Source organism: Sceloporus occidentalis, unplaced genomic scaffold, assembly GCF_023333645.1.
Source record: "Sceloporus occidentalis isolate IW3139 unplaced genomic scaffold, rSceOcc1.0.p SCAF_37, whole genome shotgun sequence".
NCBI classification, from domain to species: domain Eukaryota; kingdom Metazoa; phylum Chordata; class Lepidosauria; order Squamata; family Phrynosomatidae; genus Sceloporus; species Sceloporus occidentalis.
Window position 1 is genome coordinate 10,248,231 of NW_028317017.1, and position 19,978 is coordinate 10,268,208.

Genomic DNA, 19,978 nt, shown 5'->3' on the forward strand with positions numbered 1-19,978 from the left:
CTGATGACCAATTAGCCTTTTAAACTTAAACTTGGAACACAACGTGCCATTGGAACACAGGAGTGATGGGAGTGATAAAGGACCTCTGTACACCCATGAAGATATTCCATTCAAAATCGGCCATTTCCGGCTACAATAGTCATTTACAACATTAACAACGTCCACGCTGTATTTCTGATCCATTTTATGTTATTTCAATGGACAAAGTGTGCTTTTCACACCAACTTTTCAATGGTAGTGTGTGTGTGTGTATAATATATAAAATATATATATATATATATATATTACTATACATCTTGTACTCTGGAGGAACTTTACTCTCTAAAGGATATTGTACTGTTACTTTGAGTAACGCACAATAACTTTACTAAATGAAAGAAAGGCGCCCACAATTGGACAATTCTACACGCTGTGGTTTTATTTCTTTTATATGACACTTAAGTAGGTTAACTCTTTGTAAACTGGACCAAGCATGTTGCTTTTGTGCACACTCCTAGTACTGAAATAGTTAAAATTGTGTTGTCTTTGTTGAGGCTTACAATAGGGTTGTGACTGCAGTATTTTCTTGGAGATTGTTCCAGATAATAAGGGCAGTAAATAATTACACATCAGATTTTCACCCTTTGCAGGAATTACATGCTGTTTTCCTGGGTATTTCATTGTGCTTGTTAATTCATACACGGTCATGCTCAGGAGTGTGTAGAAAAGCAGCAGATGTCAAACAATTGTATACAATATTTAGGTTCTGGAGCTATTATTATAGTTTGGCTTTATTCAAAGATTGGAATTTGTTTTACACGAACTTGACAGATGTACGGAAATATTAGCAAATTTCACTGAAATTAGACCCTCTTTATTTAAAATTGGATAATTTTTTTACATAGTAGAAAATAGACTCGAACATCCATCAGTAATTATTTTCTACTTTCGACTTCAATATTTGGTAGATGGCCCAACATCAAACATCTGTTGCTTCCTTGTACATACACACACCATCTCTGTTAGCAGAGGGTTACTAAGTCACTTTTTGGGACAGACACAGCAACACTGATTTTCTGGCAAATGTTGACTTTGATTTACTCATTAAAAGTCCCAAAACAAAAATCTATTTGAGCGCTCTCAGGCATATACTCTGCCCACCAAGGCTAACCAGCATACCTGGGAACTTCTCGGCTCTGGCTACCCAGAGCCTTCCCTTGCAGGACGCGGCCAGGACTGCACACTGACATTAGCGGGTGGTCCTGCCGACGTCGGGGGGGGGCGTTCCCACCCACGTCGACGTTCCCGGTGACGGCAGCAGGAAACACCCCCATTTATTGGAAAAATGGGCGGGGATTGAGGCGTGTCAAGACCCCGCTCCCGCGACCCAGAGGATTAGGATCTTGACCCGGAGAATTGGAGGAGCCACGCTCACCTGGCAATCTCCGGGTCAAACCCGGAGAGTTCCCAGGTATGGTAACCAGGCTTAACACCCACTAACCTAAACTGCCTGGCAGACCCAGCTGAGCCAGTCTCTGGAAAACCTCCTACAGACGAAATCAGGCATAGACACCAACATTGTTTGCCACACTTGGCTCAAGGATCTTCTTCAGGCCTCTCCTTGCCCTGGGAACACAGCCGGACTTCCTCTCCCCTCAACAGGCTCCTCAAATCTGAGGGACATAAAAGGTTCCTTACCTACGCATCATAATTGTTTTGGACCAGTTTTACAAAACCTGTCGTACGCTTCCAGTATGCTCAAAACAAAGGGGAATGAAGCTATGGCCCTCCCTTCTCTCCAATTGCTTTCCCAGGAGCCCATATGTATGATTTGTGCATTACAAGCATATACATGAGGTTTTACAGTGTTGAAACTTACACAGTCTGAAGTATTTATACAGTTCTGAGATTTTATAACCTCTAAAATCATTTTCTATACAGTCTGTTAGATTTCGATTTAAAAACAACTGCTACCTCGGCACAATTCTGAAGTACCGTAAACGAAATTGAAAGCTTGTTTCTAATACACTCTTAGGCCATTTCATTTCAATGAAAGTAATGTTTATTGTGTATAATATGCAGACATAATTAAAACGCAGAGCTGTAGAAAATTATATAATTTTAGCCGTGTTTAAATGTGTTTAAAAAAAAATAATTATATATATATATATATATGTGTGTGTGTGTGTATATATTAGAGAGGCCCACAAAATATTTTATAAACAAAAAACAGTAGTTTTCTTGCAGGCGTTTCTTAAATTTAAGATTAAGAGAACATATTTTGAATAATTTTCTGATCCGTGAAAAACTTACATTTTCCTTTATGGCAGCAGAGCTGAAAATTAGATATACTCCCTTGTTTTCCATATTCTGAGAAGGCGATTAATAATGCTGTCTGCAATGCACCAAATGCATTACGTTTCAAGCTGTTTCTGCTGAAATTCAATTTCAACGAGAATAATTTATCCAGCTGTAAATGTATGTGGGATAAACTATGTTTTTATTTCTTTCAGAGAATGATACGTTCTGTATCTTTACGCCATCATCCGATTTTCCTGGAGGATTTTTTACAGACCAGGAGAGAAAAGATGGAGGGATTATTATTCATTTCATAATCATACTCTACATGTTTCTGGCTGTGTCAATTGTGTGTGAAGACTATTTCATCCCCTCTTTGGAAGTAATCAGCGAGCGTGAGTACTACAGAGCGGTTACACTGCATGCCATGTAAAGGTATCTTAAAGGTGCTGTTCCGCTTAGACAACCCACATGTTAAGCAAGGAAACCTTAACATATTTGTCTTTTTTTTTTTTTTACATGATTTCAAATTGTGTAAATGGTTTGGGCGTTGAATATTACTAGAAATGGTGTTTGTAATGCTGTATTAACTTTTACAAGTGTCCAATTCAGCCTTGTTAAATTAGAAACTGTAACGCTTGTGTTAACCTGCGGTTTCTTATGTGTATTTGCAATATATTATATAAAATCAGTGAAAATGCCAATTGTACAGGTGCCCAATAACCCATACACCCTCGAGACTACAAAAACATCCAGTATAATGTAGTGTGCCTGCTGGATATGTGTAACCACAAGCTGTATCTATGCTGATGTAAAAGAAGCATGCGGCCGCAGAACTATAATCTATTTTGTATATAATCTATTATTTATAGCCTATTTTTTTTCTCAATCTAGTCCTGATGGAATTAATCCAAAGAATGTCAATCACGTATGGAATACGTGCTTGGTAAAATGGGTCTAGACAGAAAACCATGTATAATATATGTGGTGGCACTTTCCACACTCTTCTATACACTGAACCATTGCTTGCAGAAACCAACACATGGCAGAATGCAACCAGCCAGTCAAAAACAAACAAAAAAAAAAGTTACAGTCCAATCCCTGTATGGAGGCAGGGATCTGTAGATGGAACAAGCAGTCTAGTGTGGCTGGAACCATGTTACCATGATAACAGATGAAAAGAACAAAAGATCTGTGCGGGCATGTACAACATGCTTCGAGAAGACATAGTGGTGTCAAATATGCACCTGTCAGACCCCTAATAAATATGTATGTAAGTACTGGCAGGGGTAAACTTGTTAGTAAGACTAAAAGAAAAAGGACACTACTATGGTACTCGACAGAAGCGGCAAATATACTGAAGGAGAAGAGGGTAGCTTTTAGGAACGATAATCCAACTCAAAATGAGGAAGATGGGAGGAAATATAAAGGTTGTTAAATATGCCAAAGCACCCACTGAGGAGAAAATTGCCAGGTTAACAAAAAAAAAAAGCAAGAATTCAGCACATACCAATTCAAAACACCTCTAAGGCATAGGATACCCACAGTTTTTAAAAGATCTTCAAAGTATCTTGGCAAATCCTTTGGTGGAGTTATTGGCAACTGTAGTACGGCAGAAAAGGAAGCAGGGAAGACTCGCCCAATTACAGACCAGTAAGCCTTATGTCAGTAGTTGGCAAATTAATGGAAAACATGCTAAAGGGTGGGATTGATAAATATCTGGATGTAAATGGTTTACAGTACATGATCATAAATGGCACAGATTTAATACAGGGAGATCCTGTGAAACTAACTTCATTTTTTTTGGCTGGGTAACTAAAATAATAGTCCAGGGAGGAGCAGTTGATATTGCCTATTTAGATTTCAGTAACATATTTGACACTGTCCCTCGTAAAACTGTTTCTCGAATAAATCAATTGCAGTCTTTGGGTTTGGATGTGAAAATAGTTGAATGGTTGAGTGAGAAGAGGCAGAAGGTTGTAGTAATGATGTATATTCAGAGGACGGACTTGTTACTGTTGGGGTACATCAGAGATCAGTACTGAGACCCGTACTTTTTAATATTTTTTATTAATTTTCTTTTTGCAGATGATACAAATGTCTGCAACATTCGGGTTGAACAACTCAAATGGCAAATGATTAAAGTAAATTAGAAAAATGGTCACGGGTCTGGCAGCTGCAGTTTAATGTTGATAAATGTGAAATAATGCACTTGGGACATAAAAATCCTTAGTCAGAATATAGCATTGAGGGAGCTGTTCAGTGACAATGGAAGTTAAGAACTTAGAAGTTCTAATTAGACTTCGCCTAGAGTATTGTGTACAATTCTGGAGACCCCATCTTCAGAAGGATATTCACACATTGGGGGGATTTCAGTGGAGAGCTAAAAAAAAAAGCCTAAAGGATTTGCAGGACAGAAATTATCAGGAAAGATTAAATGATTCTAACATGTATAGCTTGGAGGAGAGCAAGCTTATTTAAAATGAGGAGCATTTAGAACAAGAGGTCATAGTCTAACACTAGAGGTTTAGATGGTAACGTAAGGAAGTTCTACTTTACTGAAAGGGTAGAAGATAAATGATAAAATCTTGACATAAAAGTCACATAACATTGACTTGCGTCCAGTTGCTAGTAGATTACTTGATATTTCCTTTTGGTCCTATGTTGTGTCCTTTTTAGGTAGGATGGGAGATGGCTAGATTTGTTGACAGCGGTAGAAATTTTTTGTCAATTGCCTTGTACAGAGCTCTATGTGTGCTGCTAGCTCATAATCTGACGTACAATGGTGTATTGAAACATGATTATACAATGGTTGTTAACAAATGGTATCAAAATAAAGAATAAAAACAACAATTGGGGGGGTTGAAAAGGGTAATTATACAACACATTAAAATTCAATAAGTCATACTGTTCTAAAGAATGATTGCAGTAAAGGCGATGCAGTCTACAGCAGTGTTTTACTGGTTTCTATGGTGATTGCACAAGCATTGTTTATCACATAGTTACATAGTCCATCAAGTTCAACTCTATTGTTGATCCAGAAGAAAACAAAACGTTCTCACTTTGAAAAGATTCCAATTGTGCCTTTAAAAAAGGGGAACCTCCCCCCCAAAAAATCCTCAATTTCTCACTGGTATACATATATGCACTTGTTTTTCTGTACAAAGTCTTGCTGGCAGTTTCATATGATCATCGTAAATTAAACAAATAGTATATTTTATTGCTTTAAATTCTGTTTTTAACCATCCCTTTTGCTTTGCTTTGCTTATTTAAGGCCTTGGTCTGTCCCAAGATGTTGCTGGAGCAACTTTCATGGCAATCGGAAGTTCAGCCCCAGAGTTTGTCACGGTGTTTCTCGGTAATTAACTTACCAGTGTTTTGGATTCTGTCATAATTTTTCCAAATCTATACGGATCTAATGAGAAATTAGATTTATCCAAGAGTATCATTGAAAAAGAAAAGAATATATTTCGTTCTGCAGGAGGAAGCTCTATGGTTGTAGAAGAATGGTCTGTGGTCTGATATTGACCATGTTTAGAATAATCAAACCAAGGCTTCATATATGATATTTAATTCGCTCTATCTGTGGTTTTTCATTTTCTGAAATGTATTTAACGTCTTTATTTTATTTTTTCAAGGTGTTTTTGTCACTAAGGGAGATATTGGAGTGAGCACCATTGTAGGGTCAGCGGTGTACAACCTTCTGGGAATATGCGCTGCCTGTTGCCTGTTATCACCAATGGTATGAAACACAGCTCATTTTTCACATAATACTTTAAGACCACTGATATTGCCCAAGCTTAGTTTAATGTCAATCTCTGTCTGCTCCACTGCTATGCCCCCTTTTCTATAACCTGATCATACCATTATCTGATGCAAAGCTAAAAAGGTCCTCAGCCATGCCTACCTGGTGGACTTCTTCTTGACCATGTCTTATACATAGTTAGGTAAAGCTAACGTGTTCTTTTAAGTTTAAGAACATAGGAAGCTTGTGCAAGCATGTGCTTGGGGTAGAAGCCTAGGCAAGATGAACAATGAATGAATTGCGAACTGATTGCATTAGCTGCACACTATAAAGGAGCTACTTGGCCCATCTCAGAGCAACTCAACCTTCCCCTGAATGTAGCCGCGAAAATTGCCTGGGTCTGAGGATGTGAACGACCCTACACAGTTAATTTGTAGTCTTATCGCCACCTGGCCATTGTGGCTTCCCAATGTGTGATATAGAGTGCAGTTAAAAAGCCAAAATGCTGCCTGATTTCTACCACTGATGAAGTTTCATTTCTTACCAATTTTTCTCTGTTATAGCTGAATAATTGATTTTCGCTGTGCTGCATGGCGCTGATTACTAAAGTCAAACTGGATGTGTGTTCTTTTGGCACAGGTATCAAGGCTGTCTTGTTGGCCTTTATTTAGAGACTGTGCGGCCTATGCAATTAGTGTAGCAGCAGTGATTGCAATTATGTTTGACAACAAGATTTACTGGTAGGTACCTTTTTAATTTGCTTGTGGGATACATTCAATGGGTATGCTGCCATGACAAAATTACAGCTTGGATGAATGTAAAGTATATTACCCCATTATACATAGCATTTGGGCATTGTTTAGAACTGAGCCTGGAAAAACAGACAATATTTATTTGAATTACTCTCTTATCTGCTTTGATTGCTGAGAGTTTTGGCAATAGTAGTCTGCACTTCAGCTTGTTAATCCTGTATGTTTTTTGAATAAACTGGTATGTTTTTCTTTCTGATTTAAAAAGTTTTTATTTGAGAATATAAGATATTTTTTAGGGTTGTGTGCTCGATGGAATCGACAATCACATTACATTGCGTTGGCTCTTTGTGTATGAGTACGGCCATTCCTAGGTCTCCCAGCATGTTTCCTAGACCACCTATATGGTAGGGTTAATCGTGAATTGGACTGATAGAGGGACAACCAAATTTCCATGAAAGACTACCAAGGAGATATGACGGAAATCCTGGGCTTCCTATCCCTTATATAATACAGAAGGTTTCTGCAAGTAATTTTAATTGGATAACAAGATCCATTTTAATGATATTAGGCAAAAGTGGGTTAAGCGCGAGTTAAATATCTTCCTGTGTGAAAATGACATGCTCTTGGTGAAATAAAATTTGCTAAACAAGATCTTACCCAGATCTGTTTTTTTGCCTGTAAAATTTTGTTGCAACATTTGCAAGGAAACCTCCTCCTTATTTTCTCCTTCAGGTATGAATCTGCTTCATTGATCTTGGTTTATGGCATATACATATTGGTGCTGTGTTTCAACATTAAAATTAATCAGTGGATGATGAGAAAGTTCAGTCCTTGTTGTACTTGTTGTGCTGAGGCTTTGGAGGAGAACACAGAACAGCAGCCGTTGCTTGGGTGGAAGGAAGAGAGTATGCACGTTGTCCGGCGGCAATCCAGGTCAGACAGTGGAATTTTTCAAGAGGACTCCGATTATTCCCAACTTTCCATAAGTTTGCATGGGCTTAATGAAATTCCAGAAGGTGAGTAGTCTCTATATGTGACAATTAAAGTTGCAGTGCAGTAATCATTCATAAGGCACACTTGGCAGGTGCCTGGGGGCCCTAGGCTCTTGGGGCCTGGTGCGCTAGTGGATAAACCAGTGAACTGCCTCCTGCTTCTTAGCAATAACTGCACTGTGCAGGTTATTGTAGCCGTGAAGTAGGTCTTAGCTATGTCGTGTTACACATTATAAGTGTGGCAGTGTGTGTAGGTGCCTATGGGCTCCAGAGGATCTTAATCTTTGGGAGTTACCTTACAGTGTGTGATTATGTGCCAATTCCACCTAATACCTCTAATATACTTAATAGTCGACAGAGTATCTTTGATCTTGTATAGTATTGTCACTATATATATATATTGTATATGCACCTATCACATTTATATTTGATCTGATTTATATATATATATATATATATATATATATTTTAAGATAAATAACTACAATATGTTTTTAAAATGTCAATGCTGCCATATTATTTTAAAAGCTGGTTGTAACAGTGGCTATGCAGGGTGCAATTTGTTTCTGTGTACTTATTTTACTTTATTTCACATTAGACCCACCAAGTGTTTTCACGATGCCAGAAAACGACTTGAAGAGAATTATTTGGGTTTTGTCTTTGCCGATCACTGCTTTATTTTACTTGACTGTCCCAGACTGCAGAAGGAAGATGTGGCGAAAGTGGTTCGTTTTGACATTTGTAATGTCCGCTGTCTGGATTTCTGCAGTTACATACATTTTAGTTTGGATGGTGACAATTGTGGGTATGTGAATTCATCTTCCTTTTACTTTTCAATTTTGTTATAACACATGTTATAGTGTATGCTTTTAACATTTATGTTGTCAAGCACTGCATGTGGACTAGAGGTCTTTTCAGACACCAGGATGCTACTTCGCAAATGAGGAAACCCGTTTGATATCGGGAAGCGTTCCGTCTCATCAAAGTGCAGTACTCTGAAGTACATTTGGGGGAACATCAGGCTTCCTCACTTAAAAGGCTATAAATCTTTTCAGTCACATGAGACTAAGTTTCATCTTCAACCAAATTTGCCTGGAATTCACTTCATTTGTAAGGTCTCCACCACAGGCAGCTGTAATAGGGGGCAACACATCAAAGAACGGGAAACGATTGAGGCCAAACTTTGACTGAAAGGATTAATTGGATTGTCTTCTCCATTCAACCTAAAAAATTAAAAACACCAATCCTGAGTCCTGCCGGGCTTTCACTTTCCCTGCACCATTGCTGGTTTGAGACGGAGGAAACGGGCAATCTTTGTGTCACAACACTGCAGTTAAATGAATAAAATGAGTTATTTCATCCAGCTGCATTGAAGTGTGCAGGGACTGTTTTAGAACGCACAGACTCTGTTCAGTTGAAATTACTTCCTCTGCAGCGATGCTTAAAGAAAAGCACATCCACAAAGATGCATTGTGGATGCTATCAAATACTAGAAGATCAATTTTCATGAAGGAATATCTGTAAGGGATTTAGTTCTAATTCCTTTAACTTTTGTCCCTAGCTCTGTAACCACAAATTACTCCGAGCTGTGTTAGGAGAAGAAAAAAAACATTTCCAGTCATGCATATCAGTACATGGACGTTCACTATGTGTTTACTTTAGTAGTGTTTAGCGTTGAAACGTATGACATATTCTACAGATTATGTAGTACATCATTTAGTTACCTAAAGTATTCAATGTGGTCTCTATACATGGATACACAATATAACTCTAGTTATGCAGAGTCCTGTTTTCTTTCTTTCATAACGTTGACCACCATGTGCTAATACTGTTTAGGCTTAGGATCTACACAATCCATACTCCTTTAAAGCAAAACATATCGTAGAATTTAAATAGTACTTTATGTGGTTCCTTCAAAGAAACAAAACCTTGTTGTACCCAGTAGGGTGTTGCATACATCCTATATATCCTTTTATTTTGCTTCAAAATAGTTAATCTCTTTTAAAGGTTATTTATTAAGCTAGGGAGGGCCGGCACCCTCTGGCCTGGGAGCAGTTAAATTCCATTTGACCCCCACCCAGTAACTAAGATACACACTAGAACACACACAATAAAATATCCTCACTTTATCATCACACTCATCACACCTCACACTCATCACACCTCACTTCCCACCTTATCGCTGCTTGCACATTGTGAGAGTGGCTGAGACATTACTACTGTACTCTCGCCTCCAGTGAGTGAGCTGGTCCAATTTGGCACGGTTTTTAAGAATTTTGAATGGCCAGGGTGTGGTTTTCCCCCTGTCCCCAGGCCACCCTGCCCCTGTTAATAAGAAACATTAAAGTGTAAGTTTAATTTTTTTAATGCAGAAACCGTGGACTCCTTTTCCCGTTCTCTACATCACCTTGAAATACTTTTACAGAGCTGATGTTAAATAATACATGTTATTGTTCAGGTAAGTCACTCACCTACACCTAGCTTTGCACTGCATAGTCGTCTCATAGCTGTACTATCACCGTTTAAATCAAGGGTTCTGGGATAAACTGCCAGCGTGCCAACTCTAGAAATTACAGTAGATGTTTAGTAAGCATATAAAAGTACAGATTCTATGCTAAACCAGAGAGAAACCAGAATATTTTAAGTACTTATTGTCACTCTTATTTGAATGAGAATATGAGTTACTCACAGGTGTTATGAAACTGTAGACAATTTAATTCAAGGAACTTGTCCGCTTCAAGTTGACTACAGCTGGCTTAGCATATTGGAAGCAAAGGCTTAACGTGAATAAATATATTTTTAAAAGCTGCTCATAAGAGCAGGGTCCCCTTCTCTGTCTTTACCACTATATTTTATCGTGTGTTGTTTGTATTGTATTTTGTAATTGTATTTTGTTAATTTTAGTAACGTTGGGTTTTCACTTCCCTTTTGTTATTCCACTGTTATTTTGTATTTTTTGTGACAATTAGCAATAACTTTGAAAACGAAAAATACCATTGACACACATTAAGGCATACTGGTAAGGAAGGAGAAGAGGGCTTTGCTCTTTCAAGCAAACCTTTTTTATATTTTCAGGTTTATTATAAACTTTACAATCATATTCTTAATGGCTAATTATTTACTATCTTAATTCAAGTAATTATAATATGAAACATATTTAGGCATTGCAGTAGTTATGCCTTTACTATAAGTCCCTTTCTTTAAGGCCTTATGCTTGCTAGAAAGAATTATCCAAAACTGTTTTCTTTTTAATTTTTTTTATTATTATTTTGTAGTTATCTATAGCATAGGGAATAGCTTGAATTCTGCAATGCCTTCTTTAATAAGCCCACATTACTGCCACATGCAGTTACTTTAAGAACTTGATTAGAAAGGCATTTCCATATGACTCTGAGCTTAATGTTAGAAAATGTCTTTGGAATATAACATTATTATATAGATATCCAGATAGAAGCCTCGAGAATATTTTAAAATATTTTTTTTGTATCTTAGTGCAGGTGGAGAATGTTTGTAGCTATTGTATTTGTTTTTATGAAAACAAGAAAACTTGTAATAGAAACTTTCAGATACACTTATTCATTCATAAAACTACAACATACTTTGCATGCTGCCTCCATTGTGCAAAGATATGTGACTAATGTAAGCATGTGTATTAGAAGGAGAGGGAAGCTCTGACTGGTGAAGAGTACAAACAATCATATGCAAATTATATAGCCCTGTAGTAAAGGATAATGTCACAATTCTTAGATCTTTGAATCAGACACACGGTTTTACACAGTGTGCAAGCAGCTATAAAGAAAGGCTTCTGGCGAGGTGTGATGGATCAAGTATATTTCAGTGTGAAAGCGAGTGTGTGCGCTAGTGCATTTGTTGCTGGGGGGCCACTTGGCTTTTCCTGCCCCCCAAGCCAGAAGGTGCCAGCCCTCCCCTGGCTGGTTGCAAGGGTTGCTGGACAAATTTTTAACAAGCTTATAAGGCCCTTTACACCCAGATACTTCGGTATAGTAAGACATACAGCACTCTTGTTTGAGATGTTGTGCTGGGGCAATGCACCTTACCCAACAAGTAGATCTTGCATTACCCATAAGCCTACATTATGGAGGTGCTGATGACACCTAACTGGTTTCTTGTTGACCGAGGGCATTCCATTAGGGCGTGTAGTTACTAAAGTCATATATTATATATTGAATATATTCATAGACATATCTGCAGTTTTTGTGCTATGAACATCGCCAACTTTGCTGCTAGTAATGAAGTCACACTAGGTGAGACTTTTATAGATGGAAGAAGGCAGCTCTAATGGCATTTAGCTGCAATTACAAACACATATCTGTTTTATTCAGAAGCGGGGGTAAAACCTTCCACTGTGGATGCATAAATGCTGGTGACATTGTAACCTACTCAACCATAAGGGCAGTACATTTTATGTTCCAGCAGATTATGGGCTTCTCCAAGGATGCCAAAGGTACCCTAGAGTTTCTCCTGAGTCTACTGAAGTCAAAAGGAATTTAATTTATCCTAGAGGTATGCTAGAAATAGATGGAGGCACAGAGGTAGCTGCAGGTTCTCCATAGCTGGATAACTTGCTCAAGCTTAAAGTTCCAAGACAGTCCATGCTAATATTTGACACTGGACAAATCAGCACAGTAAGTGAATAATTCTGGGTAGTAAACAAACACTTTAAAAAAAGAACAGTTTTCACCTACCTTATAGCCACGTTTTCTAGACATAAACATAAGACTGAGGCATCAAATAAAGGTCTATCATTTGCATGCTTTAATTCCCTTAATGAATTAACCTATACTATGCCCCATGCAAAGAAATCTGATCATATTCTAGATAAGCGACAATTCCACTTTTGGATTCTTGTTTTGCAGGTCAGACATTTATCTCGGGAGATCCTGTAAATAGCAGCCAAGGGTGAAATGACAAGAGTCTCTGCCTCTTCCGGTGCCATAAAACTACAGTTTTGTCATTGTGTATTTATTGGAAGAGGCAGACCTGCTTTAGTAAATAAGACAAGGCACGGATTTGAAATAGTGCCTTTTAAACAGTGTGCTTTTCATAAATAACACCAGCATATGAATATGCAGCTTCTACTTCTACTGCTAAATGGTCCATAGCAACTTCCAGCTTTAGATTTATATGCTCAAGAATTCTTAATCTTTGAAATGTCAACCACAGAAATGGGGTACTTTGTCTTATTTTTCTGGGCATAAATATAATTGCAATCCAAAAGTGCCATCTTTTCTATATTCAGCCTTATTTTAAAGTGACAGTAATCGGCAAGCAGAAAGCTATGTTCCTTTGCAGCCAAAAGTGACCCTTGAGTAGCACCTTTTCAGTTTGGTGTCTTCTTGAAAAATGAAAACACTCAATCACAGTAGAATAACATAGGGAACAAAATCACAGAGTGTGTCTTTGAATGGCTGACCACAAATGTATTGTGACAACTGTTTGAATTATCATAGTGAGAGTAAAGCCTTAATAGGGACATAATTCAATGAACACAGAAAGTAGTGAGTTTCTTTTGACCTGTTGCAAAGGATTACCTAGTATTTTTTTTTTTAAGTAAATGCAATGTTTAAGTACTTGTCCATTGCAGTTTCTTTTTTTAATATAGAAACCCATATAGCTAACAGGTATGGTATACCAATTATGTACGAAACAAGAAACTGCACTTCTGTATTGAGTTGTTTTATTTTTAATTGAAATCATATTGGCATAGTTCATAATATTGTCCTGTATGCTTCCATCTAGCAGATGGGAGCTACAAGGTTTGTAGTATGTATTGGAGTTTCCACTTAGAACACTTAAAGGGACACCTCAGCCATCATATGCACTTTAATGCATATGATAACGGTGTGGTCCCTTTAAATTTACAAGCCTCCTTGAGCAGCTGAACCCGCTGGCAGGTAAGTTCATGTTAAGATCCTACCATGGAAGGCCAATGTAGAGTTGGTGTTGAAGTCGATGAGACACATCTTGACAAAGCTGCCAACCGTATCCAACGCTCACATCCAAGCTTGTGTGAGCTGTAATAAGCAAATCCTTTCATGTGAGAATACCCTATGATGGTCAACATTTTATACTAAATATAGTTACATTTGTCTTTCAGAACTCAGAACGTTGTACTGTTACTTCTGTGTATAAAAAAACCACTTGGATTCCTCAGAACTAATAATATTTCTGGCCTCGTCTATTGCAGGTGAAACTTTAAGCATTCCAGACACTGTAATGGGACTCACCTTACTAGCTGCAGGAACAAGTATTCCAGACACCGTTGCAAGTGTCCTTGTGGCAAGAGAAGGTAGAATTCTACATTTATTAAATCAATATTTCATTTAAGTGAAAGTGTATGTGGTTTAATCAAATATTTCAAGGAACAGCTATTTGTTCAATAGCTGTCATGAATGTTAAACACACTAGCACAAAATGTGTTCTTCTGTGCAGGTGTAGATAGCCATACGATTACTTATCCGACCGTTTCTGCCCCACTTAGTGGTATCAGGATAAAATACAAATGCCCAGTCTATAAGAGGGCAGAGCACGGTAGCTTTGTGATAAATTTGTAAATAAATAAATAAGTACAAAAATGGTTCATAGAGTTATGTCTGGGGAAAAAAAGTATTACAATCAGTAAAATCATTTAAATAGAAACCGCAATCTAGTCGGTGGTTGAGGGGAAAGTGAAACGGTAGGAGAGGATTGCTTGGATGGGGAGGAGTTAATAGGGTCAGGATAATCTGTAGTGGTTGTTGATTGTTCTGATGGCTGAGAGTGTTAGGAGGAAAGGTTGTACGATTCTTCAAGGTGGGTTTTCAGAGAGCGTTTGAAAGTTTCATATGGGGAGAAAGTCTGTGGGACACAAGGGAATTCCACAGAAGGGGTACAGCGTGGGTGAAGTGAGAAGAGGTAGGGAAAGTAGAAAAGAGACACAAGTCATGAGAGGGCAGTTAGGGGTGTATTAGGATAGGAGGGTAGCAAAATAGGGGATGCAGTTATTAAGGGTTCTGTAAGTCAGTCAGAAGCTTGAATTTGATTCTGTAGGGTATGAGGAGCCAATTGAGCAATTCGCATAGTAGAGCAGCAGATGAGGAATAGTGACAGAGAAAGATTAGTCTAGGTGCAGTGTTGAGGATGGATTGGAGCAGTTAAAGGCTGAAAAGGGGGAAACCAGTTAGAAGGGAGTGGATTAATATTTCTTGTTTTCTGTGTGAGGGATGGGTGAGAGGAGAGACAAGTGTGACACCAAGGAAGTGAACTTTGTTGGTAGGATAGTGGAGTTGTCAACAATAAGAGATATGTCAGGAATTGTGGACAGAGCTGATGGCGGGATTACCATAAACTCAGTCTTGGAGGTGTTGAGCTGTAGGTAATGGGATGCCATCCATGATGCAATTCGTGAAAGACAATCGGTGAATCGAAAGGATAGGAGAGGAAATATAGATTAGGATGTTGTCTGCATATAGGTGGTAATGGAAGCCAAAGGAGGATAACCGTTGTCTGAGGGAGGAGGTGTAGATGGAGAATAGTAGAGGCCCAAGAACTGAGCCCTGAGAAACGGGTAGTGGTAGGGAAGGGTTGCTAGCTCCAGTGAATGGAACACTAAAAATAATGGTCAGAGGTTGGATTTAGGCTAGGTTTCCACTTGTTTTTTTTGAGCTAAAAACGCCCATAAAAACGCCAATAGCGCCACCTGGCGTTTTTTTAGTGAAAAAACGCAGCAGCCAGATGTTAGCTGTTCTTCAATAGGAAATCGCAGAATGCCATATCCACTTGGCGTTTTTTTGTTTGGCGTTTTTTCAGTCCTCTTTGGCGTTTTTCTGCTTTTTTGGGCTCTGTGGCAGTTTTTCAAAATCGCAGCATGTTGACACTCTGGCGTTTTTTGCAAGGAAATCTTGGCGTTTTTCTCCAATAGAAGTCTATGGGAGAGAAAAAACGCCATGAAAAAGCCATGTGGGTTTATTGCCTTGGCGTTTTTTATGGCGTTTTTCCACAGTTACAATGCAGAGGATGGACCCAGTATCTGTGTGTCCTACGAGAAATAGGCTGGAAACAAACAGTTTCACACAAAACAAAGTTCATATTGAATTCTACACCATTTGGAACAAACATGCCATTACAAACAAACATACGCGACGCATCAACTGGATCCTGCGTGCCAAAATCAACAGCAAACAATTTGCACCATCATTTGGGGCCAATCTTCCTAGAAGAGCAGACATTCGGAATAAAGCATGCCTTACAAACCACAGAAAAGTGACAAAAGGGTCCGCCGGGGCGTTTAAGTAGAACTCTACCAAGTAAATGACATCAGGGGGCAGATACTTGCCATTTATCCTAATCCCTTTTAGCTGGGTGAAACTTCTAACTTGTAAAGGCTGGAAAAACTGCCTAAGGTCAAAAAAAGCAATTTCCACAGAAAGGCTAAAACGCCAGAAAAAACTCCAGAAAAAAACGCCAAAACGCAGGAAAATGCAGTGGCAGTTTTCTTGGCGTTTTTCATCAAGAAAAAAAACGCAGGACAAAAACCCAAGTGGAAACCTAGCCTTAAGACAGGAAAAGGCTGTGTAATGGATGTCATGAACATGGAGGATTTGTAGGAGGGGGTGGTCAACTGTGTCAAACCTTGAATTCCTAAAGGTTTGACACAGTTGACCACCCCCTCCTCCTACAAATCCTCCATGTTCAAATGCTAACTATATAGATGAAAAACTCAATGTGCCTCCAGAGAATAAGACATTAAACTGAGAACACAGTGAAACATGTGAATCTATATTTAAAATTAAACCTAACACGTTCACATGTTTCTGCTACCAATAAACAGGAAATAAGGTAGGGTACCAACTTCAAAACTAGGAGTCACCTTCTACGCTGAGTGGTACTGAAGTAAGTTTAAATGTTATTGCTAATATCTGTCAAACTAATCCTTTTTTTTCTTCTTTTTTGTAACAGGAAAAGGAGACATGGCCATGTCCAACATTGTGGGGTCTAATGTTTTTGATATGCTCTGTTTAGGAGTTCCTTGGTTTATTAAGACAGTCTTTGTAGATAGATCAACACCTGTTGAAGTAAATAGCAGTGGATTAACGTACACAACCATATCACTCCTGTTCTCGATCATCTTCATCTTTGTTGCTGTTCATTTAAATGGTTGGAAGCTTGATAAGAAGTTGGGCGTTGCTTGTCTTCTAATGTATTTGGTTTTTGCTACATTATCAATCTTGTATGAGCTTGGCATTATAGGAAATATTCCTATACGCTCCTGCGGAGACTAATAAAAATGATGCCAAGGGATAGCCTTTGTTGTGTGTGTGCTTGGGTACATTTTAAAATGGGACACTTAAATGTAGCCTTATTAACTCATACTAATTTCCCAAGCACTTGAGGATCAGTCAATCTATCACTTCAATTCTAGCCCAGCTGAAGGTAGCTATATTAGTTACCTTTAGTACATGTGAGTCTGCAAGAATATACCACTATGAACAACAGAACACGTTATCGCTGAAGTGACTACATAGACAATCCCTGTTTAATTCCTTAACAGCCTTAGAATGCACTATGGCACTGAAAAGATTTTGCACCAGCAATTGCTTGTACAAGGGAGATCAAGTGAAAGACTGAATCTGCCCTTTTAGCAGATTCTTCAATGGCTAACAAAATACAATTAAAAATAATGACGACACCCGGTTACAGGAGAGATCCCTGGGATCTTTACAGAGCACTGATGGAATCTCCAGTAAAAAAAAACCCATAAAATAGTGTACTAAGGGAGCATCTTGAAGAACATAATCCCTTCAACCCCCTGTGGACACAATAAGGGTGGACCTCTCCATGCAGCTGAGTGGGAGACTGAGCTTTCTGATCACTGTGATCAGCACAGACAGATCAAGTGGAGGAGAGAGAAAAACAGTTTCTCGCTTCTCAATTTTATTTAAAAAATATATATATATATATAAATTGGACTAAATGAAAAATATAAAAAATTATTGGGGCCAAGGGACATTGCTTGCATCTAAAATCTACAAGAGATCGCTGAATGGTAACTCAATCCATACTGTACTACACATTTTTTTAACAATGTGCTACAGTTGTACCGCTAGAATAGGTGGTTTCATGTAATATTTTACTGTATTTCTGTTTTTAAATGAAGGCTCTACTTGTCCTGAACAAAATCATATATAATTTGAATGAGTACATCAAACATGGATAAAAGAAAAAACTCAAGTCTTTAGGGTATGAAAAAACATTGGTCCTGAAAGGAATAAATTGTTGTCGTGGGTGGTTTCTTTAGCAGTGGAATGTGAGAAATAATTGGGGGGGGGGGGTCTGCTTTAATATTTGTACTATGATTAACTCTAGATATAAAATTCTATAAGAAAAATGTGGGTGTACTAAACAAAAAAAAAACAACCTTGTGCTTAAACCGTTAAAGCCAAAAATTGGTCACTAGAGTAGGAAACAAAATATTATGAAGAGGTTAAAGAGAATCTGGTATGTTTAAATTAAAGATATTCTTTAGATTTTTATTTTTTCTAACCCAGATGATATGGCATCTGTCAGTGGGTGGGATATATTAGGCAGCAAGTGAACATTTTGTCCTCAAAGTTGATGTAGAAGCAGGAAAAACAGGCAAGCGTGAGGATCTGTGCGACTTTGACAAGGGCCAAACTGTCACGGCTAAACAACTGTGTCAGAGCAACTCCAAAACTGCAGTTTTTGCGGTGTGCTCCTGATCTGATCAAAAGTGGTCCAATCTGTGAGCCAGCGACAGTCACGGGTGGCCAAGGCTCATTGATGCACGTGAGGGGCGAAGGCTGGTCTGTGTAGTCCAATCCAACAGACAAGCTACTGTAGCTCAAATTGCTAAAAAAAAAAGTTAATGCTGGTTCTCGTAGGTGTCAAATAATGCATCACAGTTTGTTGCGTATGAGGCTGCGTAGCCCCAGACCAGTTAAGAGTGCCCGTGCTGACCCGTCCACTTCCAAAAGAGCCTACAATGGGCACGTCAGCATAAAAAGGTGGCCTGGTCTGATGAATGATTTATCAAGTAGATGACCGGGTGCATGTGTGTCGCTTACCTGGAGAACACCTGGCACCAGGATGCACTATGGGAAGAAGACAAGCCGGCAGAGGCAGTGTGATGCTTTGGGCAATGTTCTGCTGGTAAAACTTGGGTCCTGACACTCATGTGGATGTTACTTTGACACCACCAACCTAAGCATTGTTGCAGGCCATGTGCACGGTATTCCCTGATGGCATGGGCCTCTTTCAGCAGGATACTGCACCCTGGCACAAAGCAAAAGTGGTTCATGAATGGTTTGAGGAACACTAGCTCAAGGTATCGACTTTGCCTCCAAATTTCCCAGATCTCAATCCATGGGATGTGCTGGACAAACAAGTACGATCGATGGAGGCCCTACCTTGCAACTTACAGGACTTAAAGGATGTGCTGCCAACGTCTTGGTGCCAGATACCACAGCACACCTTCAGAGGTCTAGTGAAGTCCATGCCTTGACGGGTCTGGGACGGTTAGGTAGCAAAAAGGGGAACCTACACAATATTAGGCAGGTGGTCATAAAGTTATGGCTGATCAGTGTATTAGAGACCCCATTATGTGTATACGAGAGGCTCACCTAATCTTCCCATTCTAACATCTGCATAGTTTGTTTTATGCTTTAAGCCGTTACCCTTTCCTGAACTTTTCTAAGCTGTGCAAGTTTCTTGGTGCTTTTAAAAAAACTGATGCTTGATGCAAACACCCTGCGCCATATTGTTCTTAGCTAAAACCAATATTGATTCTATTCTTAACTAGGTGCCAGGACTGCACTATTGAAATATCTGCACATCTGTAGCGAGATGAATAACCTAATGCTTTTCATTACCCAAAGAATAACCGATTGCTCCCGGAATACAAGACAATATGAAAGAATGTAAGCAGTTACAGGATTCCCAGGACAGAGTTTTATCAAAAAAAACCAAAAAAAAAACCTGAAAGGTTTCTCCAGTCTGCATAAATCTGCAGGCAAAACTACTTCCAGTGATTGAGGTCTAGCTTTTTAGCCACAGGAAGGGAGAACAATCTTACATCCTACCTATACTAGCCCTTTATAAAGCATGGTAAACGCAAGTATATCTAAATCCATACGGTTAAGTATTTTGGTTTAATAAGCTATGCTGCTGTTTTTTATAGGACAGACATACTGACA

The 19,978-nt window shown here is 38.7% G+C and overlaps 1 protein-coding gene across 1 annotated transcript; it reads left to right on the forward strand.

The window, feature by feature from the left end:
• The first annotated feature begins 2,500 nt into the window (after window positions 1-2,500).
• Window positions 2,501-17,047, forward strand: LOC149297817 (sodium/potassium/calcium exchanger 5-like). Its single transcript, XM_089488282.1, has 8 exons — window positions 2,501-2,672; window positions 5,552-5,635; window positions 5,916-6,019; window positions 6,662-6,762; window positions 7,507-7,790; window positions 8,365-8,571; window positions 13,975-14,076; window positions 16,725-17,047. The coding sequence occupies exons 1-8, from the start codon at window positions 2,606-2,608 to the stop codon at window positions 17,045-17,047; spliced, it is 1,272 nt and encodes a 423-aa protein (XP_089344408.1). The 5' UTR covers window positions 2,501-2,605.
• Window positions 17,048-19,978: the final 2,931 nt, after the last annotated feature.

Excerpts from the sequence above, each read along its gene's own strand:
- LOC149297817 (XM_089488282.1), top strand. The coding sequence starts at position 2,606 with ATGTTTCTGGCTGTGTCAATTGTGTGTGAAGACTATTTCATCCCCTCT. Across the intron at positions 7,791-8,364 it reads GCTTAATGAAATTCCAGAAG|ACCCACCAAGTGTTTTCACG; the intron begins GTGAGTAGTCTC and ends ATTTCACATTAG. Across the intron at positions 8,572-13,974 it reads TTGGATGGTGACAATTGTGG|GTGAAACTTTAAGCATTCCA; the intron begins GTATGTGAATTC and ends CGTCTATTGCAG.